Raw genomic sequence first — 20,958 nt, 5'->3', positions numbered from 1 at the left:
CCTCCCCCAAAAAGGCCCTTAACAGCGCAGGCCGTGGACGGGAAGGGCAAGGACGAGGCGAGTTCCTAGGACTGGCATCATCAGGCGCGAGGGGGCGCTGTGAACATTCAGGGGCTGCTCTGGGCTCGCCCCATCCATAGCTCGGAGCTCGCTCGTGTGCCCTGGCCCGAGCTCAGGCCGCCACGCCCCGGAAGCGAGCGAGCGGGCGGGCGGCGCCTGCGCTGTGGCCGGGCTGGGCTCCCGGCGTTCCCGGTAGCGAGGCTGCTGGCCGCGAGCGCCCAGCTAGGCGGAGAAAGCGGCGCGCAGAGGGCCGGGGGGGTGTCTCTGCTGCGCAGGCCTGAGCCCCGCGCGCGCGCGCGCGGGGGCCTCGCCCGCCATGGTGCGGTTCCTGCACGTCCAGAACCGGCAGCGGCCGCCGCCGCCCATCTGCAGCGACTGCCCCGCTGTCCAGGTGCGGGGCTGCCCCGGCGCCGGGCGGGCATGGGGGGCGCTGCGGGAGGGGGGCGTGTCTGTCTGTGTCCCCCCCCCTGAGGGGAGGGTGGGGCAGGGATCCCGAGGGGGGGGGGGGTTGCTCTGTTTAGGGCTCTAGAGCATGAACGTGCCCGAGAATCCCTGGATTCAAGGCCAGTCCGTTTCCTTCTGGATCAAACTCCTCACCCGGGAATCAGGCCTCAGAGAGATCCTGAGGCGAGGTTGAAATAAAACACCCGCGCTGGTTACCACCCTTTTAAAAAAAAGCGGTAATTGACTCTGCGAAAGTGTTGGGTGAGTTTGAGTTGTTACACGTGTGGCCACGGTAGCCGTCCCTTTAAATCCTGACTTGTGCACGTTACACATTCATATCAAACAAAACTCAGTTAAAGGGGACTGTTCAGGGTGTGAGATCAATGCGTTTGAAATAGGGGTGGGATGAGGATGTCTGGCCTGTATTAATATGCAGTTTATTCTGTCTTAAAACTTATCTGGAGTAGCATCTACAATCACACGTTACTCCTAACTGGATGCTTTCATGGCTACGCAGCAAGAGAATTTTCAGTTTCGAGTCTGAGCCTGCAGGACCTTTTCATAAAATTTCTATTGATGTCAAGGTGTGGAGGGCTTGCAGGTTTGGTTCCTTGAAGTCTGAGGTCTACCATGCTAGGTTGTTGTCTCAATCTCTGTAAGCTCCCTCATTGTGATATGTATTGAGCTATATCAAGTAGGTAGTGGGGCTGGAATACTTTGCTTTAACCTGAATTAATCATTGTGAAAGTATTTTGGTTAGTTGTAATTTGATTAATGTCTTATTAATGTGTGCAGGATTTTTATTTGCTTACAACAGGCTGAGGCATCTCCATACTCCTTACTTGACATCTCTTTGAAAGCGCTGACTGCTGACTTAGAGAAGTTTTGTACTGAGAGGCAAGATGGAACACTATGCTTGAAAGAATCTGAAAGACTTCCCCAAGAAGTAGCTGATCGATTGCTGCAGACTATGGCATTTCATGGTAAGACAACGATCTTGGGATCAGCAAGTGCAGATCTGGTGGAAAAGCTGGATGTCGGGCACTTTAGTCGTTTGAGTTGTATTTTTAACATCTGAAATCTTGGCGTAATACCACCTCAAACGTTCTTTTCCACCTCATATTTCATCTTTGGAAATCTGATCACCACCCCCTTCAGAAAGTTTGTTCTTTTTACCTTGCCCCCAAAGTCATTTCTCTTGAATTGATTGCATCTTGTTTCTACTATTACATTTTCTCTTCTGCTTTTCTTAAATTGGAATTATCTAAATTTGAAGGCTACCAAAATTTCCCCCCACCTATGGTATCTGTGTCCCCCCCCCCCCAAGATTTTAGTGTGCCTCCTCTGCTCACCTCAAAAATGAGAGAAAGGTGGACATTTATTTTAAAATATTAGTTAACAATATTTATTTTGGTTCTATCTTGGACTTGGTGAAGTTCTGGTGAAAAGTCTGGGAAAGGCAGGGCGTGTGTGTGTGTGGGGGGTAGACAATAAAAACGTCTCTCTGGCATCACAAGTTAGAAATATGATCCATTTAATCTCTTCAAATCTTGCTTTCTTTTTTCTTTAGCTAGTGATGGACATCCGAAGAAGTGGGCTGTAGTCCACGAAAGCTTATGCTCTAATAAATTTGTTAGTCTCTAGGGTGCCACAAGTACTCCTGTTCTTTTTGCGGATACAGACTAACACGGCTTCTACTCTGAATTCTGTTCATATTGTGATTCTGTACTGAGTATGGAGGAATTTATATAAAAATAAACGAGTGGAACTTTATTTTCATATCACACAGGCCTATCGGGCTTAAGGAATTTAGAGCAGTAAGAAGAGGGGTCTATGGTTGTTGTTTGCCATCTTGTAGATTATGAAAAGGTTATGTGGCTATTTTGCTTATTCATAAGATTATCTTTGTCTACAGTTAGTTAATGTAATTGTTTTATGCTTCTCATTAAGCATTAAGTGTTGGAAACTATGAATATCTGATTTTTGAATGGCCCTAAATAATACAGCAATTGGCGTTTCTTAGCAAAGTCATGGGAATAGGATTTATGTATAAAAGCTTGGGAATAATTACCAGATTTGATATATTTAAGTATTGTATATTGACTGCAGTAAGGAAAGCAAGTTATGTTGTTGCCCTGTGACTTACTGGTGAACTGGTTCATTTCAGGTTAACTAATTTATAGTTACACTTTTATATTTTTCCCTGTTGGCAAAGTTGAGGTAAAATATGTCACAAGCTAGCCTAGTCCTCCTCTGAACAGACCCCTGTGTGTGGTGACTGGAGCCAGCCGCTGAGTCCCATGTGCTTCTGAGGCCTCTGGGTTTGGGTAGGAACTGATCATTGTTCCTAGCTCTGGGTCTCTCAAGCATACTCCTTGGTCTTGGGCCTGGCCTATGCTTAAAAATTAGATTGACCCGGCTTCATCGGTTAGGGGTGTGAAAGAGAACCATAGTTAAGTTGACTTAACCCCCAGCATAGACATGGCTATGTTGACAGAAATATTCTTCTGTTGCCCTAGCTACTGCCTCTTTGAGAGATGGATTAGCTACGTTGATGGAAAAACCCCTTCTGTTGATATAGGAAGCGTCTACACTATCGTGAAAAACTGCAGCATAATAGCTGTGCCACTGTAGTGTAGATATGCTCTTAGGAAAACAACAAACATTCCCCCTCAATGTCAAAGTCCTTCAGCTCAGCAGCCCCTCCTGGTGTCTGGACTTCTTGCTTCTGATGGTGGAATGCTGCCCCTCCTTCCTCAGAGAAGAAGCCTCCTTAAATAAAGTATTTCCTCTTTCGCCAAGTGGTCAGGCTGGGCAACTCCAGCTCTTCCAGCTATGTGCTTTGATTATAACCTCCATCTTGGATTAAGACATCCAGTTGGAACTTAAAAAAATGGGGGATTTTGGCCCCCTCCTCAGACATGTTTCTGCACAGAGTCCACTGACTTTCAAAATCAGCGATCCCTACTTAACAGCAAGCCTGTTCTTCCATTAGGATAGTCACTCAGAGTAGATGGCCCTGAATGACTTTGTCATTGTTAGCTCTATAGGAGGTATTCCAAACCTCAGTATTATCGCACAGTGCCCAGAATAGACTGTCTTTGGTAGGAATTAAACGGTTTTCAGTTCCACCTGGATATCTTAACCCAAGATGGAGGCTATAATCAAAATGGGGTTCACAAAACAAGTTTGTGTCAAATTGTACATTCCATTTTATCTTTGTGTCACAGGACACATCTAAAGACAGCAGCTACCAAGGGTGGAAGGGAATTGTTTAAGGTAGCACAAAAGTGTAATGTACGACAGGGTTCAGTCTTGTCATCGTTGTTCAAAGAGTATGTCAGCCTGCTGGTTGAGATGGAGATTTTTGATTGTTAAATTATTTTTGGTTTGGATGTTTTAGGAAAAACAAGTATCTTACAAAAGGAGGACAATGCGGGGTTTTTTGTATGCTTTAATAACCTTCATACAGTTCCGGGGTACTTCTTGTCATAGGTTTTCTGACATTAAATACTTAGAAGTAATAGGATGAAATTAAGAAAATGAAAATGTAGGCTGTGGAATCATCGCTTGAGGTCAGCAGTGGAAGGCCCTTCAGTTGGGACAATTAAAGATAGATTGAGCAAAGCACTAGGAAAAAGTAGTGCACAAAACATTCCGGTATTTAGCTGTTTATACTCTAATCAAGTAGGACTTACACAACAAATCCTTAACTAAAAATTCCAACATCATCTCTTCCAGACTAACTCTGAGAATTCTGTCTTGTTTTTGCTTCTGCTTGCTGGTTGTGTTTTTTCTTGATGTTTCATTGGTTAACATCATGGATAAAATGCACACCATGGCTGAAATGATTCCAACAAATGTTTAAATGTTATACCATACTTCCTAATTTAGGTAACAACTTAAACTAATCTTAACAAAACTTTCCCACCCTTTCCCAAATAATTGAGGCTTGTGGATTTAAATGCTGCCTGATCATTTTAAAATGGTCATGTTAAAATATGTCCCATATGTGATAATTCTCACATTTTTTAACATAGTCCTGACTGTATCCATAATCTGTTTTCCTGTAGAGTATGTAGAAATGGTGTCCTGATTTACTAGGATATAAGTATAGGGTTGAAAATCTATATATGCTCTATTTGTAAAGGTACTCTTGGAAAGATGTGATTGAAAAGCTAACCACCAGTGGATGCTTGAATTTGAGGGACAGCTAAAGGATCATTAACTTATTCTTTTCCCCTTCTCTTGATCTTCTCGCAAGTACACAGTCGTGACCTTTAAGGGGGAATTTTTATGGCTCTGTAACAAGCTGGAATGTCAGTGTGTGTATAAATCTACCATTTAACATGAAAATAGAGCATCAAGGAGTTTGTACTTCAAGTTATAGTATGTTTTTACTCTCAAATACTTATTGTATAATGAACAGTATAGAACATAATGAAGATTTTTAGTCAGAATAGAGAGTTTAGCACATTTTAATACATTTAGTAACAGTGTTTCCACCAAGCCCACAAAGATGAGGTACCCTGCATCCAATGTAAAAGAATGTATTCCTTGCCACATACATGTTCAGGATGTAATATGTGAGGAAGGCTATAACACTTTTATCAGTTCTCTATCGTAAGCCTTTTTGAGGATTCAAAACATGAGGAAGGAGAAACATCTCCTTTCAAAATCCTAATGCAGAAAGATTCCACCAGCACTGTGCACAGCTGGCAACTGCAGCTTTACATTTAGGACAGGCTGGGTCAGTTCTCACTAGTGTCCTGGCAGCAATGACAGGGACTTGCTGCATAATTTTAAATTAAGGCTCGTATGTATGTGGGGATTCCAGAATTGTTTTACATTCTCAATTTTTTTCATTTATTCTTCTCAGTTACCTGCTCATAGATTGTTTCCTTACCTTCTAAGAATAATCCTTACAATTTCCCCATGTACGAGTATGCCTCCTGGCTAAAGTGTAGTGAACGTGAGGGATGAAATAGGAGCACTTTCTATTGTTCCATTACGTTGCTGTCCGCTGTAACAGACTCATTGCTGTTTCCCAATAGAGCTGCTGAATGATGGAACTGTGGGCATTTTCCGAGGTAACCAAATACGCTTGAAACAAGCTTGCATCCGGAAAGCAAAAATATCTGCACTATCTTTCAGAAAAGCGTTCTGCCATCATAAGCTGATAGAACTTGATGCTACAGGGATGAATGCAGACATTTCTATTGCAGATATTGTAGGCGGACTTGGTAGCAATAAGTGGATCCAGCAAAATCTTCAGTGCCTTGTACTGGACTCATTAAGACTTTCCCTGACAAATCCATATGAAAGGTGCTTCAATCAATTGTCTGGTCTTCGTGCTTTGAGCATTACCAATGTTCGCTTCCACAATGAGGATTTAGTGGAGATTGCTTCACTTCCAAGGCTGGAAAGTTTGGATATATCCAACACTTCTGTCACGGACATAACTCCACTTCTCGCCTGCAAGGATCGACTTAAGTCTCTCTCTATGCACTATTTGAAGTGTTTAACAATGACTACGCCCCAAGTCTTGGATGTCATAAGACAACTAAAGTATTTGAACCACCTTGATATTTCGGATGATCAGCAGTTTACATCTGACATACCGGTCTCTTTACTAGAGCAGAAAGACATCCTACCTCAACTAGTGTCTTTGGACATTTCTGGCAGTAAATACATTACTGATGAAGCTGTAGAAGCATTTGTCAAACAGCGACCTGCAATGCAGTTTGTGGGACTACTTGCTACTGATGCTGGCTACTCTGAATTCCTTTCGGGAGAAGGAAACTTGAAGGTTTGAGTTAAAAAAAAAAAAAAAAAGAAAAGACACATTTGCATGCAAAAGGAAGAGTCATCTACTGTGTTGAGTGTAGGAAGTAGAGCCAGAAATTCTGAATCCTACTCCCAGTGGGGCAAAAATAGAGTTCAGGAAGAGGAGCAAAGATACGTTATTTGGCTCTTCTTTGCCCCACTTCTCTCTGACTAATCCTGTCCTCCTAATGAAAGTAACTTTGAGAATAAATCTAATAAAGGTCAAAACAGTTTGTGCAGTTAACAGTTGAGCTTGTTGAATATCAGGAATGGAAAAAAACAAACATTAAAATAAAATTGATTAATTCAATGAAAAAGGCAAAAGAAGTTGTAGACTAACGTTACTAGTGTTTGTCCAGCTCTGTTCTGCCACCCGAAGTTAAAATGAGCAAAAAATTGAATTGAGACAGACAACTGAGTTGAGGTGGGATCAGTTTTGTTTAGTGGTCTTGCCTAGATGCATTTATCATCCATATGGAGCACTAACAAACTGCTGTGTTGTATTTGAACTATTTCCGTGGCTCTGGGCAGAGCCTGGACAGAGCTCAGGATTGAGATCTTTGAACAGAAGGCGCTGTCACAATGCAAAGAATTTAACTGGAGAATTTTCTAAGTATATTTTTAGATTACTACATGTGAGTTATATTATAGCTCGGGTGGGCAAACCGCAGCCCATCAGATCTTTTAATCCAGACTTCAAGCTCCCGCCGAGCGGCTCCCGGAAGCCAGGCTCTGCACGGCTCCCAGAAGCAGCGGCATGTCCCCCCTCCGGCTCCTATGTGAGGGGCAGCCAGGGACTCCATACGCGGCCAATGGGAGCTGCAGGGGCGGCGCTTGCAGATGGGACAGCATGCAGAGCCGCCTGGCCGGTGCCTTGCCTCCGCATAGGAGTCAGAGGGGGGATATGTCGCTGCTTCTGGGAGCTGCTTGAGGTAAGCGCCGCCTGGAGCCTGCGCCCCAGCCCTGATCCCTCTCCCACCCTCGAAACCTCTCAGTCCCAGCCCGGAGCACCCTCATGCACCCCAAACTCCTCAGCCCCACCCCAGAGCCCGCACCCCCAGCCGGAGCCCTCACCCCCTCTCCCTGCTCTTCAACCCCCTGTCCCAGCCTGGAGCCCCTTCCCACACTCGGAACCCAGATGTGGTCCTTAGGCAAAAAAGTTTGCCTACCCCGTTATAGCTAGATGACCACTTGCTCATTGTAACGTCATATTTTGAAGGGTTTTGGATAAGACTAATTTATTTGCATAGTTTTAAAAGATCCAACTTGTCAAAGGTAACGTGAAATTTTCCAATTAAACTTCAGTGCATTAACTGTTTTGTGCCCCCAGGTATCGGGAGGAGCAAATGAGATTCAGATTTCTGAAGCTCTGAAGCGTTACAGTGAGCGGTCATACTTTGTGAAGGAGGCGTTCTTTCGTCTCTTCACCCAGACGTGTTTTATGAGAATAACTAAGCCTGAAATCTTAAAGGTAAAAATGAATTGCTGGTGAGAGTAAATATCAACATATTTGTTGTATTTAGGTATGTGTGTATAAAAATCTGTAACTAATCAGGTACACATCCCAGACTCTTCTCCCTTCCCTTGAGTTAGCTAATATGCTGAGTGGGGTTATTTCAGAAGTACACTTGCAGAGTAACCCAGGTGCTGTAATCTCCTTTCCTGTCGATCATAACTGTCACAGCAGATAACAAAGGAAGAGATGGATTTGGAGAGAGTTCATGCTTCTCCCTTTCAGAATTTTAGAGATTAGGGCCAATACCCTTAAATGGATTTGAATTTAAATGGGGAGTTGATGAAGACATGCTTCATTTGTTTCCTCCATTTAGGATTCTGACTGCAACGTGATGGACTGGCTGTAGCTTTTGCAGTCAATTCTAGGTAGAACATGTTGACTAGTCCAGCCTGTTAGCTATGAAAGTATGGGTGGGACTGACTAGGTCTGCATCTGGTGCAATTTTGTGGTTAATCAAAGATCACAGAAGACATTCCTAGTGACTTCTTAGGTATCCTAGAGAAGCAGTGAAGGACTGCCCTCTTGCCATCCCCAATACTCATTCTCTATTGGCTATTGGAGGTCAGATGCTATCAGGTGCAGTCATAGATCCTGCCTCTTCCCCAGGGTGTTCCCCATGTTCACAATAATATCACTTCCATCTCCCCCCAAATTTAGTTTGGATCACCGTCCTTTTACATCCTGCAGATAGTAGGACATATCATGGAATGGAGAAAAACTCACACCCTTCTCTAGGTGGTATGATTGCAGAATAAAGTTGATGATCGCCATTACAATCCTACTGCGCTACTAAGAGGGAGCACTGCTGGGTATACTTGTTGCTTTTGGTTAATAACTATTTAAAAGATTCAGTAATCATAATTAGAAGTGCATCATAACTTGTACAATGCAGAAATATGAGATCTTATTATGTGAACATAACTTCTATTTCAGCTTGTGATCGTTGGAATGAGAAATCACCCCTTGGACTTGGCAGTGCAGTTAACTGCTAGTGCGTGTTCTCTTAACTTAACTAGACAGGGTCTGTCTGCTGGCATGCCTGTTCGTCTGCTGTCCGATGTGATCCATTTACTACTCAAAGCCGTGGAAAACTTTCCTGAACAACAACAGGTAAAAGGGCAGGGAGCACAATTTTAATTCGCTTCTCCTAACAAGGAGGGCTATAATATAAAGACAGAACAAGTATGTTTCTGCTCTGAGAAGGCTTCGTCAGTATTGATGTACTGATATTTTGATCAAATCAAATGAAATGCCCTGATTAGCAGAAAAGACCAGATTTGTAGAATCTGTGGCTTTTTCCCCCTAATTTCTCTCTTCTGCTTTGCATCAGTAGAGGCCAACACTAAGGTTGGATGACTAGTGCTCTCTCTACTCTCATGCAGCTTAACAATTTTCTTTTTTGTTTTACTATTTATAAATTATGTATGCCATTCATTTTAACATTCAGATTCCTCTACAGTATTAATCTTGCCTTGTCATGTTTCATCTTTGCTCTGTATTAGCAGACTTCTTATATGTCACTTAATATAGTATAATGAGTACACTTAATACACAGAAGAATAAATCAAGAATAAGCAGTCTGAAATACATAGAAAGCTGTCATCCTGACTGTATGAAAATACAGGAAATGCAGGTTGGACTCCTGGGAAAGTCAGGAGACTGACAGACATGTTATAAAGCATGTCCTATTGTTCTTCACCAATATTTGTGAATTGGTATAAGTGGTGAAGTGCCATAAAATTATTCCTGAATTTTAAAGACCAAACAACAAAAAACTCTGCTTCACTGCTGAAAGTCTCCTGCTTTTCCTGTGCAATCAAATGTGGAGCTACATCAGAGTTGACTTCCTATGGGAAGTATAACTAAAATCTCAGTTCTCACTGAGACATCGGCATCATTCACAGCTAGGGAAATATTGAAGCAGTGACAGGCATTTTAAGGACTGTACTGGATAATTAGTAGATATTTATTAATCCAAGTTACCTTTCAAGCTAGCTGTCCTCTGTACAATGTAGAAATCTCTCTTGCTGTATAAAGAGACTTGCAGTATTCTTGCTGTCATGAGGCCTCAGATGCGTTTTAGTATTGGCATAACTTAAAGAGAATTATTAGAAGCTTGTCTTTCAGCAAGCAGATGAAATTAGTTTGGCACAAATTCAGTCATTACTTCCTCCACAGCAATTAGATTTCTTTAGTTTCTGTTCAGAAACAAGAAATAGCAGTTCCAATACTTGTAATTCCACATCGAGGACTGATGTGTAGTGCTTTCTGAATTGGTGGTGGCTTACTCCTATCCTCTCATAAGTCAAAAAAGTCAATGCTAGCCACCATTAGGAAGGGGATAGCTAATAAGAGAGCAAATATCATAATGCCACTATATAAATCTATGGTACACCCACACCTTGAGTACTGTGTGCAGTTCTGGTTGCCCCATCTCAAAAAAAGATTGGGCAACAAAAATTATTACAGGTACGAAACAGCTTCTGTATGAGAAGAGATTTAAAAGACTGAGACTGTTCAGCTTGGAAAAGAGATGATTAAGAGGGGATATGGTAGAGGTCTATAAATGGTTTGAATAGAGAATTGTTATTTACCCTTTCACATAACCAATGAATTAATAGGCAGTAGTTTTAAAACAAACAAATGGAAGTACTTCTTCACATAACACACAGTCAACCTGTGGAACTCATTGGCAGGGGACATTGTGAAACCCAAAAGTCTGATTGGGTTAAAAAATAATTAGATAAATCCATGGAGGATAAGTCCATCACTGGCTATTAACCAAGCTGATCATGGTCACAATCTCATACTCTGGGTGGCCCTAACCCTCCGACTGCCAGAAGCTGGAACTGGATGAAAGGGGATGGATCACTCAATAATTGCTTTTTCTGTTGTCTCTTTGAAGCTACTGGCATTGGCCACTGTCAGAAGACAGGATCCTGGGCTAGATGGATAATTGATCTGATCCCATATGTCCCTCTTACATTATGATGAGATAGCACACACTAAGTAATGGTTGGTGGCAGCAATATTCATGTGCTTTTCTTGAATCCAGTCCAGGCTGATAGCAAAGGCTGTTAAGGAAATGCTTTTGATCCAAAGCTGTGATACAGCCGACTGTAATCTTGTAGGATGGTAACAGTCTGCCCTTCTTGCCACACTGAATTCATACAGCTGATACTGACCCTTGAGGAGGAGTTAAGGCTGGTAGTGGGGACTTGGACTGAGATTTTACAAAGAGGTCCAATTCTTAGACTACTTTGAATATGAATTAAAAAAATCTCACAGCAAGATAAAATTTAACATCTTCCCCATTCCAAAAACCTCCTTGTATGATAAAGTTAAGTAAGGAACAAAACTGGACTCATTAATATCATACGTTCTAGGGGAGATTGCATTATCTGTACTGCAGAAGTCTTTACAATGTTTAAGATTTTGTTTATGGTATCTCAATTCCATCCTTTACTTGTTTAATTATTAGTGTCTAATAATACAATACATGGTTCCCTAATGATTAGTGAACTGCAAAATTATTATAAAATAAAATATGAGAGTGTGCTTCTGTAACTTCATAAAATCTTTTTCTCCCCCCAACAAACAGCTGCAGAAGAATTGCCTCCTCCTCCTATCTAGTGTCAGGATCCTTCAAGATGTTCCATTTAACAGGTAAGTGACAGCCCAATAAATTGAAATAGGATGTCAAACAGCATGTCAAATATTTGGGACAAATTTTCTTTTTTCCGATTTTTTTTTTTTTTAATCATAACTTTCATCTTTAAACTTTCTTTTGGGGATTCTCAATTAACTAGTCTTCGGAATTGTCATTCAGAAATTTTAGGTTCGCTTCCTAGGGCCTGATTCTTGCTTATAGACTCATAAACTGCAAGTAACTCTACTGAAGCTGATGGTGTTACATTTGTACAAAGCTGGTCGGAGATCAGACTGGCAGTAAAATCTTGGCCCAATTGACATCAATGGCAAAATTCCTGTTGACTTCGGAAGGGCCAACACTTCAAGGTTTCTAGCTCTCTGGACATGTTCATCTGCTGGAGGGATAGGCAGTTGCCTTGTATATGACTTCAGTGATCTTTCTTATCTTTCAATGGTGTTAATACACTATTGATGACATTGTTGTGTGCAGTGTTGTGGTAGACGTGGAAGTCCCAGGATATGAGAGAGACAAGGTGAGGGAGGTAATATCTTTTATTGGAACAGCTGTTGGTGAGAAAGACCAGCTTTCGAGCTGCACAGAGCTCTTCCTCATGTCTTCCTGAAGAAGAGCTCTGTGTAGCTCAAAAGCTTCTCTCTCTCACCAACAGAAGTTGGTCCTATAAAAGATATTACTTCACCCACCTTGTCACTCTATTGATGACATTGGCAGTTGACTGCCTGGAGGGAGGAATGGGTGAAGGAAGCAGAAGGTAAGAGTGGAGGATTCTTTGCTCTGACAGGAAGAAAGGGAGACCTTTTTTCAGATGTGGAGAGGGGGTTTGATGGTAGTTCTGTTAGTAACAAAAGGCATCACTCATGCATTAATGACTTATTTACTGTTGCTCACTTAGTCATTTTTTAGATAGCCTTTTAAAACTATTGGATCCCTCTTAGAATCTTTCTTGTGGCCCGATCAAAGGCTGCTATAAATTAGTCTTTGTTATTGCCCATTTTCAGGGGTGGGGAGAGGATTTGCAAAAATCAGGCTTGTGCTTTTTTCTATCCTTTGGAAACTAAGCATGTTTCCTTCCGTTTCCAGAGGTTGATATGAGAACCCTAGAGTCTGAGATGCAAGATGAAATTTAAGTTTTGTATAACTTACGCTCCGCTGTCATAATCTAGGTTTGAAGCTGCCAAACTTGTTATGCAGTGGCTGTGTAACCATGAAAATCAAAATATGCAAAGGATGGCAGTGAATATAAGCTCTATTCTAGCTTTGAAGGTATGTGATTTAAACTTGGAAATGTTCAAACTTCTGTTTCCTAATTTCCAACAGATATTTCAGATACTCATGTAACATTATTTACTTGCAGCTTTCATCTGAGCAAACAGCACAACTTAGTGCAGAGCTCTACATCGTTGTGGGGGTGAGTTGCACATCTCCGTGACATTCTTTATCACCAGATATTAAATCAACATCATGTAAGAAATGACTCAGTTCTGAGCAACCCACATTTGTACAGCACAGAGCATAATGGGGCTTAAGGTCTTTTGGTGCTTTCACAATATCAATATGAATTATGGCTAATGTCTGCATTGAGAATCAAAGCCAAAATCTAAAACCTTATTTTTTGCTTTTCCTTTACAGGAACTTCTTGAAATAGTTGAACAGAAAACAAATTTGAATGAAGTAGATACTACTTTCATGTTTACCCTGAGTGCACTTTGGAATCTCACTGATGAATCCGCTACCACCTGTAGGCACTTCATTGACAACCAAGGGTTAGAACTCTTCATGAGAGTTTTAGAGGTGAGGGTGTGAGTGATTGTGATAGATTGCTAGCATACATCAAAACTCTCTTTAATGATGACCTTTGTTTTTCTTTGCAGTGTTTTCCATCTGATTCAGCTATACAACATAAAGTTCTTGGCCTTCTGGTAAGATCAAAATGAAGTTCTGTTTTAAAAGAAACATTAGTTTTCTATTATTTGTTTCTATTTAACTTTCAGTTAGGAAACACCTGGATGGCATGTTAACTTCCTTTAATAAAAAGAGATTTTCTCCCTTACAATTTAAGAGTATCAGCTTATATCCTTAGGCACTCATCTCAGCATCATTTTACATTACACTGATGATTTTCTGAAGCCCAGTTTACAGTACATGGATTAAACTAGGAATAATCATTCAGCAGTCAAGGCATTTCCTTCAGTAGTTCTGCAGGGGTTAGGGGAGCAAGTGAAATGAGTACAAGTACTCAAAAAAAGATAAAGGACCAGTTCTGCTACTGCTGAACTCGATGGCAAAACTCTTGTTAAATTCTGGATTGGATTCAAAATTAAGTAATGTAACAAAATATGAACTGTAGGTCAGGGTTTGGTGTTTTGTAGTTGCTGTTGTGTGGTTTTTGTTTGTTTGTTTGTTTTTGGCTTCAGTTTGATTTTTAGGTATTGAAGCTTTCAGAGAAACAACTGTTGTGATAGAAAATAGGAGGTATAAGGCCCATCATCCTTCAGAAGAAATTTATTTACTTATCATAATGCTTATGAACATTGTATATGCAGCTTACCTTGTGCACTCTGATTTTTTTTCACCTATTCTGTCTTACAGAACAATGTAGCAGAAGTGAGGGAACTTCAGTCTAAACTAATGTGGAAGGACTTCATAGACTGTCTCAGTGAATTATTGTGTAGTGCTGAGATAGAAGTCAGTTTCTTTTCAGCTGGGATTATTGCTAATTTACTATCTAGAGGAGAGCAGGCCTGGACACTGAGTCAAACCCAAAGAAAATCTCTGATTGAACAACTGGTATGCTGGCTAAAACTGATATCCTAGTTTTATTCTAGTACAGTGCTTCTGCTGTTTACTGTAAATATTATAATATTTAATTTTGTATCTTTACAGCATTCAACCATTTTGAAGTGGCCAACACCAAAATGTAAGATGGTAGCGTTGGTTGCCTACAGGTAATGAATTAGGAATAATGTTTTGACAATATTAACTCTTGTACAGTTTCTGAAGTTTGTGTACTTACTGTATTTCTGCTGCTGTCGCCGCCAGCCTCTTCACCCTAAACGTTCTCCTTTATGGAACACTGCTTTTGTAGCAGATTTCTTGGACACGTTTGAGTAGGGAATGTAGGGGAGAAAAGCCATTTGGAGTCTGCTGAAATACTGTTCTAAGTAGTTCTAACCAGCTAAAATAACACATCATTCACTGGAACCAGATTTGGGTCCTGCACCGATGACTTCAACATTCCAAGCCTTTTTTTAGGAGCATATAAATGGATATGCTGCATTACACTGGTGGCTTATAGTCTAGTATCCTGTCTGTGAGAGTGTCCAGTACCACCAGATGTTTCAGAGGAAGTTGCAAGATACCCCATAGCTGAAAATTTATAGAATAATTGGACTGTTAAAGGATGCTTTTGCCTAACTTCTGTCAGTTAGAAATTGGCTTAAATCCTTAGGCATGTGGCTTTATCTTTTTAAAATAATAAAAACCACCACAACCTAATGTAATTGTGGATGCTCCCATTAGCCATATGGCTGTCTTAAAGCTTTATAAATCCTGCCAAAGCACTGGCCTCTCATGAATGAGTTCCAGAGGTAACTTTTGTGGAGGTGTTTTTTAAAATTTTCCTTGAATTAGTATTAAACTTAATGGTTTTAAATTTTGTCCCCTTTTTTCTTATTTAGAGTATAAATGGGAACGTGATTTTTTTCCATATGCCATTAATAATTTTATATATTTTTATCCCTTCTTGTTCATCTACAATCTAAACTAAACAATCCCAATCTCTTTCCATATGGAAGGCTTTCCATGCCTCTCATCACTTATTACCTATTTACCGAATCATATAAATGTAGGGCTAGAAGGGACCTTGAGAGGTCATCTAGTCCAGCCCCCTGTGCTGAGGCAGGACCAAGTAAACTAGACCACCCCCGACAGGTGTTTGTCTAATCTGTTCTTAAAGACCTCTGTCGGAGAAAAACAGAGTTCTCACTCTTTCGGGTGGGTGCAGCAAATCAGATACTTTATTATCTCTAGCAATTGCGTGGAGGGAGAGAGCTGAACAGGTCTTTCTACAGGTAAACAATTACAGCAAGCATTTATACTTTTGTTACAGACAATAATGAGCAACAGCTGCATTTTGTTTATACATAGGTCATCCTGATCTTATTTTTCTCACTTATTTTTAGACTCTAGTCTACATTCCATATCATCTACACAAGGTTGCAACAACTTCTCTCACAGTTCTTTCCCACTCGCCTCACACAATCCTCGCTTCTACAAATCTCGCGTTGTCAGGCTAACTGTAACCCTAATTCCTGCTAACAGAAGAGACTGTTTGCATTGAAATCCCCTTCCAATCCCTGTCAGGCCTTGCTCTACTTCCACACCTCCAATGATGGGGATTCTACAGTCTCCCTTGAAAGCCTATTCCAGAGCTTGAACTATCCCAGTTTTTCCTATCTAACCTAAATCTCCTTTACTGTAGATTAAGTCCATTACTTCTTGTCCTACCTTCATGGACATGGAGGACAATTGATCATCGTCCTCATTATAACAGCCTTTAACATATTTGAAGACTGTTATCAGGTCCCTCCTCTGTCTTCTTTTCTCAAGACTAAGTATGTCCAGTTTTTTAACCTTTCCTCATAAATCGGATTTTCTAAACCTTACATCATTTTTGTTGCTCTTCTCTTGACACTCTTCAAATAGTCTGTATCTTTCTAAAGTGTAGTGCCTAAAACTAAAAACAGTACTGCAGCTGAGGCCTGCCCAGTTACCTCCTGTGTCCTACATATGACTACATTTTCTATAACTCAATCTTTACATCATGATTTGAAGACTTCAGTAACTCAACCAGAGGTTGAGTCTATTACAGGAGTGGGTGGGTGAGGTTCTGTGGCCTGCAGGAGATCAGACTAGATGATCATGATGATCCCTTTTGGCCTTAAAGTCCGAGTCCGTGTGACACTTCCATTAATTCAGCCCAGAATATTAGGCTATTTTGCAACTGTGACCACATTTAGACCACATCTAGATCACATTTCCTTAGGTTTTTTTTTTATGAGAATGTCACATGGGACTGTGTCAAAAGCCTTACTATAAAATCAAGATGTGTCATGTCTGCTTTCCCCCCACATCTTCTACACCAGAAATTGTGTCAAAGAGGGAAATTAGATTGGTTTGGCACAATTTGTTCTTGTCAAATCCATGTTGGCATTTACTTCTTACCCTGTTATTCTCTATGCGCTTACAAATCAATTGTTTAATAATTAATTCCAGTATCTTTCCAGGTGTCAAAGTTAGGCTGACTGTTCTGTCATTCCCTGGGTCCTCACCCATCCTCCATGAGTTCTGGAAGATAATTATTTATTAAATACTTTTATTGCTGCTGCTATTAGAGAGTGACTAGAACTAGCCATAGTGTCCCAGAGGAGGTCTACCATTGGCTTCCATAATGGTATTACAGTATCTTCAGTAGTACTTTCCTATCCCTTTTGATACATAGCCTTCCTCTTCAGTCACTTTTTTGACTGCCACACTTGAGTGTTTCCTGGGTGTTTAATATTTAATGCAGAATCCAACACGGTGTAGGAGAATACCTAAAGCTTAATGTGCTGAGACAGCACAGTTACTCTGAAATAAAGGTATCCGGTATCACCATGACATTGCCAAATATATTTCTCTTTTTAACCCATAGATCCTTGAATCCTTTCTATCCATTACTTGACTGCTTCACGATATCTGGGGTTCAGCTCTGGGCAGTGTGGGCCATGCAGCATGTCTGCTGCAAAACTCGTATGTATTCAACTTTACTTTAATCTTTTAATATGAAATTGGATGGTTCTCATGTTCACTCATAAGCCTGTTGGATAAGTACATCAAAGTTTAAGTCATTCTTTGCTGACCTCTTATTCATATAGGGTTTATTTTGGATATTAAACAGTAGTCTCATTACATTCAATGTCTCAAAACATTGTAACAAGCTGAGATCCCGTTCCTTGGTTTTTAAACTGATCTGTGTTGGGCGACAATAGGGTAGTAAATAAAATGGCTGGTCAGGATGAATTTGTCTCTTATATAAATCTCATGAGTAAGGCTATGTTTTAGTCACGGGTATTTTTAGTAAAGTCATGGACAGGTCACAGGCAATAAACAAAAATTCACGGGTTGGTGACCTGTCCATGACTTTTACTATATACCCCTAACTAAATATTGGGGGCGCCCGCTGGAGCTGGGGGTGGGGAGATGGCTCGGGGGCGCCCGCTGGAGCTGGGGGCGGGGGGATGGCTCCGGGGCGCTGCTGGAGCTCAGGGGTGGGGAGTGGCCCAGGACTGCCGCTGTCACTGTTGTCAGGGCGTGGCCCAGAACCACCGCCACTGAGGGGGGACTGGTGAGGCTGGTCCCCAGGTGGACCTGCTGTCAGGCACATCTGCAGGCTGCAGAAGTCATGGAGGTCCCAGAAAGTCATGGAATCCATGACTTCCATGACAGACTCACAGCCTTACTCATGAGTAAGTAATGCAATTCTGCAAACAATGTATTCTTTTTAAATTGAAAAAACAATCCTGTAGAATTCACAGATGTATTGTAACTAACAAGTCTCATTGCTGCCTGCTTTGTTTTTTTATGTTAATGTGTACATATGTGTGAGAGTTGATGGATGTGTCATCCCTACTCACCCCATTGCTTTTGGGACTTCACTGTTCTGCTCCTGAGCATTTCCTAAGGTGTCCTCCATACCATCAAACTAAATGGCAATTTTTATGAGGAATATTTCTGTGTAAGGGAGCAGTTACCAAAAGTACTTGGGTTGTGTTCATTTTGATATCCTAAGTGTTTGGAAATTATCATAATGTTTGGCGGATGCACCAAGTTTCTACCTTAAAGCCGGGTAATGTCAGGATACTTGCTCTCAGGATATATGAGGTGGGATCTGTGGCAACATTATGCTATAGGGGTTGCAGTGAGTTGAAAAAGAGGGTATAATTGGAGGTGCTATTGAACCAGTTCCCCAACATGGTGTTCGTGACACTGTTCTGTTGGAGGTACTGTGTTTCAGAGGAAACTTTTTAAAACTGAAGTTCTGATCTTTTTTAAAAACCCTGTAATCCTCTTTAGAATAGGGTTTTACCTACTATTTCCTACAGTGTCAGTGTGGATGCTGTATTCCACTCCTCTTCCTGCCCTAAACTGTTGTGTAGCATGGCTGTATGCCATATTCCACCTCTGGGGCAGCTCTAGCAGTGTGGAGTGAAGTGGTCTTTATACATCTGTAGTAGTTTACAAATTTATAAAGAGTATTGTGGACTACAAAATCATTTATGTAATGTACATCAAATAATTGGACCCACGTATGATCACGGGGTAGCTTCAAAGAGCAGTAGTGTATAGTCAGCCAATCTGCATATGCGTGCACTAAAGTCAATGTCAACTTAGTAGCCTGTTTACAACTCAGTTTTTAATAAACTAGTTTGATTCCAAATCCTGTTCCAGTTCATTTAACTATATCTGGGAAATGTTGATCTTCCCCTCTATATTTAACAATTTTATTACTCTAAGGATGGTATTTCAAAAGCACTGGACGTTAGCATTATTCTGCCCTCATTGAAGTCGTCATAAATGGGAACAATCAATCCAATGCTAAGTACTATTTAAAATCCTATCTAATATTGTGCATGTCAATTTAACTGCATCGCTAATGATGTAGTCTAAATATTGGCTGAAGTCAGAGGTAGCATAACTGGATTAGCTAACACTTGAATTTTTCTCCTAATGTAAGTTGTCATTTTGACACACTCTTAGCAAAGTCCCTAATAAAGATGCACTTTCTCTCTTTCGTTTCAGCTGCCAGGTACTGTAGCATGTTAATTGAAGAAGGTGGCTTGCAGCACTTGTATGACATCAAAGAAAACAATCAGACTGATCCAGATGTCCTGCGAATCAACAATGAGATACTAGACAGTGTAGAGACACACATGATGTACTATGGGAGACCTAAATACTTAAAGAAGCCACAAACCAAATCAAATGGATAGCTGTAGATATAACTCTAATTTTCCTTTGTTATAATCCTTCACAAACTGTACTGAGAATATCTGGTACTATTGATCACTGCTTAAGATGGGCATTCCTATAAGATTACTGCTGCTTGCATGGAGGAGGGCTTGTACAGCCAGAGTCCTCTAGGAATGGCTCATTTTGTGACTTGACTTTTGAGGCGGGACATGAGGCTTTGGGATAGATTTTTAAAGGTATTTAGATGCAGATAGGTGTGTAGATTCTTCTGAAAATCCCACTAGATGCTTATCTGCATCCTCAGTTGCCTAAATACATTTAAAAATCTGGTCCTTCACCCCTTTCAGTTACTGTTTGGAAACTGCTCCCATTTGGTTTGTCAGGCAGGGCTTGAACAGAATGCTATGTGCTTGCAAGTCAGCATTTTTACACTCAAGTCTTTGTGCTCACTTCTCACTGTGACCAAAGTGTGCCAAGGGCCATCACCAACTGAGTCTTCAAAGTCACTTGTTCTCTTTCTTGTAAGCTGTGTCCCTTTTCTAGTCTTGCCAACACTGGACCACTATCCTAGTCTTTCCATGCCGCATCAACAATGTTGAAATATTTGTGGTGTAGAAAGGAACAGGCAGGAAAAACTTTAAAAATTAATCAAAAGTTAGGAGTAGAGAGCTTCTGCACACCCTCACCCCCACCAAAAGAACCAAAACCAAACATGAAACTCAGTGGGTAAGAAAATACCTGACATTACCCGTTTAGAATACAGTACCCAGAATATTTGGTCTCCTTACACGCAGACTAACGGTTGCTTTAGTGTTTCCAAATTCCATCTTTAGCAGTGCACACACTTTCCCACTGACTTTAGTGGGAGTGAAATACAGGTCATAGGAGGGTAGAATTTGACTGTGTTGTGCAGTGAATTATATCCCCAAAGAGTTATAGTCCAAAATATCACCAATGTTCTGTGTAAATCTCATTGTTATGAAATTGTAAATTTAAAACTTAACTATAATGGGAGTCTTCCAAAGGCTTTTTTAAGTTTTCATATAATAAAATATAAAAAACAGGTCTAAGAACAGCACTTACACATGTATGGAAATTGGAGTTCTGTTGAAAGAAATAGAGACTGCAACATGCAAGTGTCTGATTAAAGTGTAATTGTTGAAGTAAATGGTGCCATGAATTCAGGGTTCTATTGTTTCATAAGTGTCAACTTTCTGGAAAGAATATGTGGGTGAGGGCCCCTGAGAGGTTGTTTTGCACTGTCTGAGTACTGGGAAATTCCAGTGTGGTTTCCCTTCCCTTAATCAACTCAACTCCTCCCCCCCCCCCCTTTTTTTTTTAAATTCACATCAAAGTACAGTAAAAATCCATCACACTTAAATGGTGATGCTGGATGTTTTACATGTTTATCTTTATCTAAGGTAGTTAAGTG

General features: G+C 40.9%; 1 protein-coding gene across 1 annotated transcript; it reads left to right on the top strand.

Moving 5' to 3' along the window:
• Positions 1–376: 376 nt before the first annotated feature.
• Positions 377–20,710, top strand: LOC117881388 (protein zyg-11 homolog B-like). The gene is made up of 14 exons (XM_034778564.1): positions 377–451; positions 1,322–1,487; positions 5,559–6,313; positions 7,661–7,801; positions 8,780–8,956; positions 11,448–11,512; positions 12,680–12,779; positions 12,871–12,924; positions 13,146–13,307; positions 13,388–13,435; positions 14,106–14,303; positions 14,400–14,461; positions 17,209–17,306; positions 19,356–20,710. The coding sequence occupies exons 1-14, from the start codon at positions 377–379 to the stop codon at positions 19,544–19,546; spliced, it is 2,292 nt and encodes a 763-aa protein (XP_034634455.1). The 3' UTR covers positions 19,547–20,710.
• The last annotated feature ends 248 nt before the right edge of the window (positions 20,711–20,958 follow it).

This window comes from Trachemys scripta, chromosome 8, assembly GCF_013100865.1.
Source record: "Trachemys scripta elegans isolate TJP31775 chromosome 8, CAS_Tse_1.0, whole genome shotgun sequence".
In the NCBI taxonomy this organism is placed as follows: Eukaryota; Metazoa; Chordata; order Testudines; family Emydidae; genus Trachemys; species Trachemys scripta.
The sequence above is the reverse complement of the archived record's forward strand: the minus strand, read 5'-3'. Positions and strand labels throughout refer to the sequence as shown.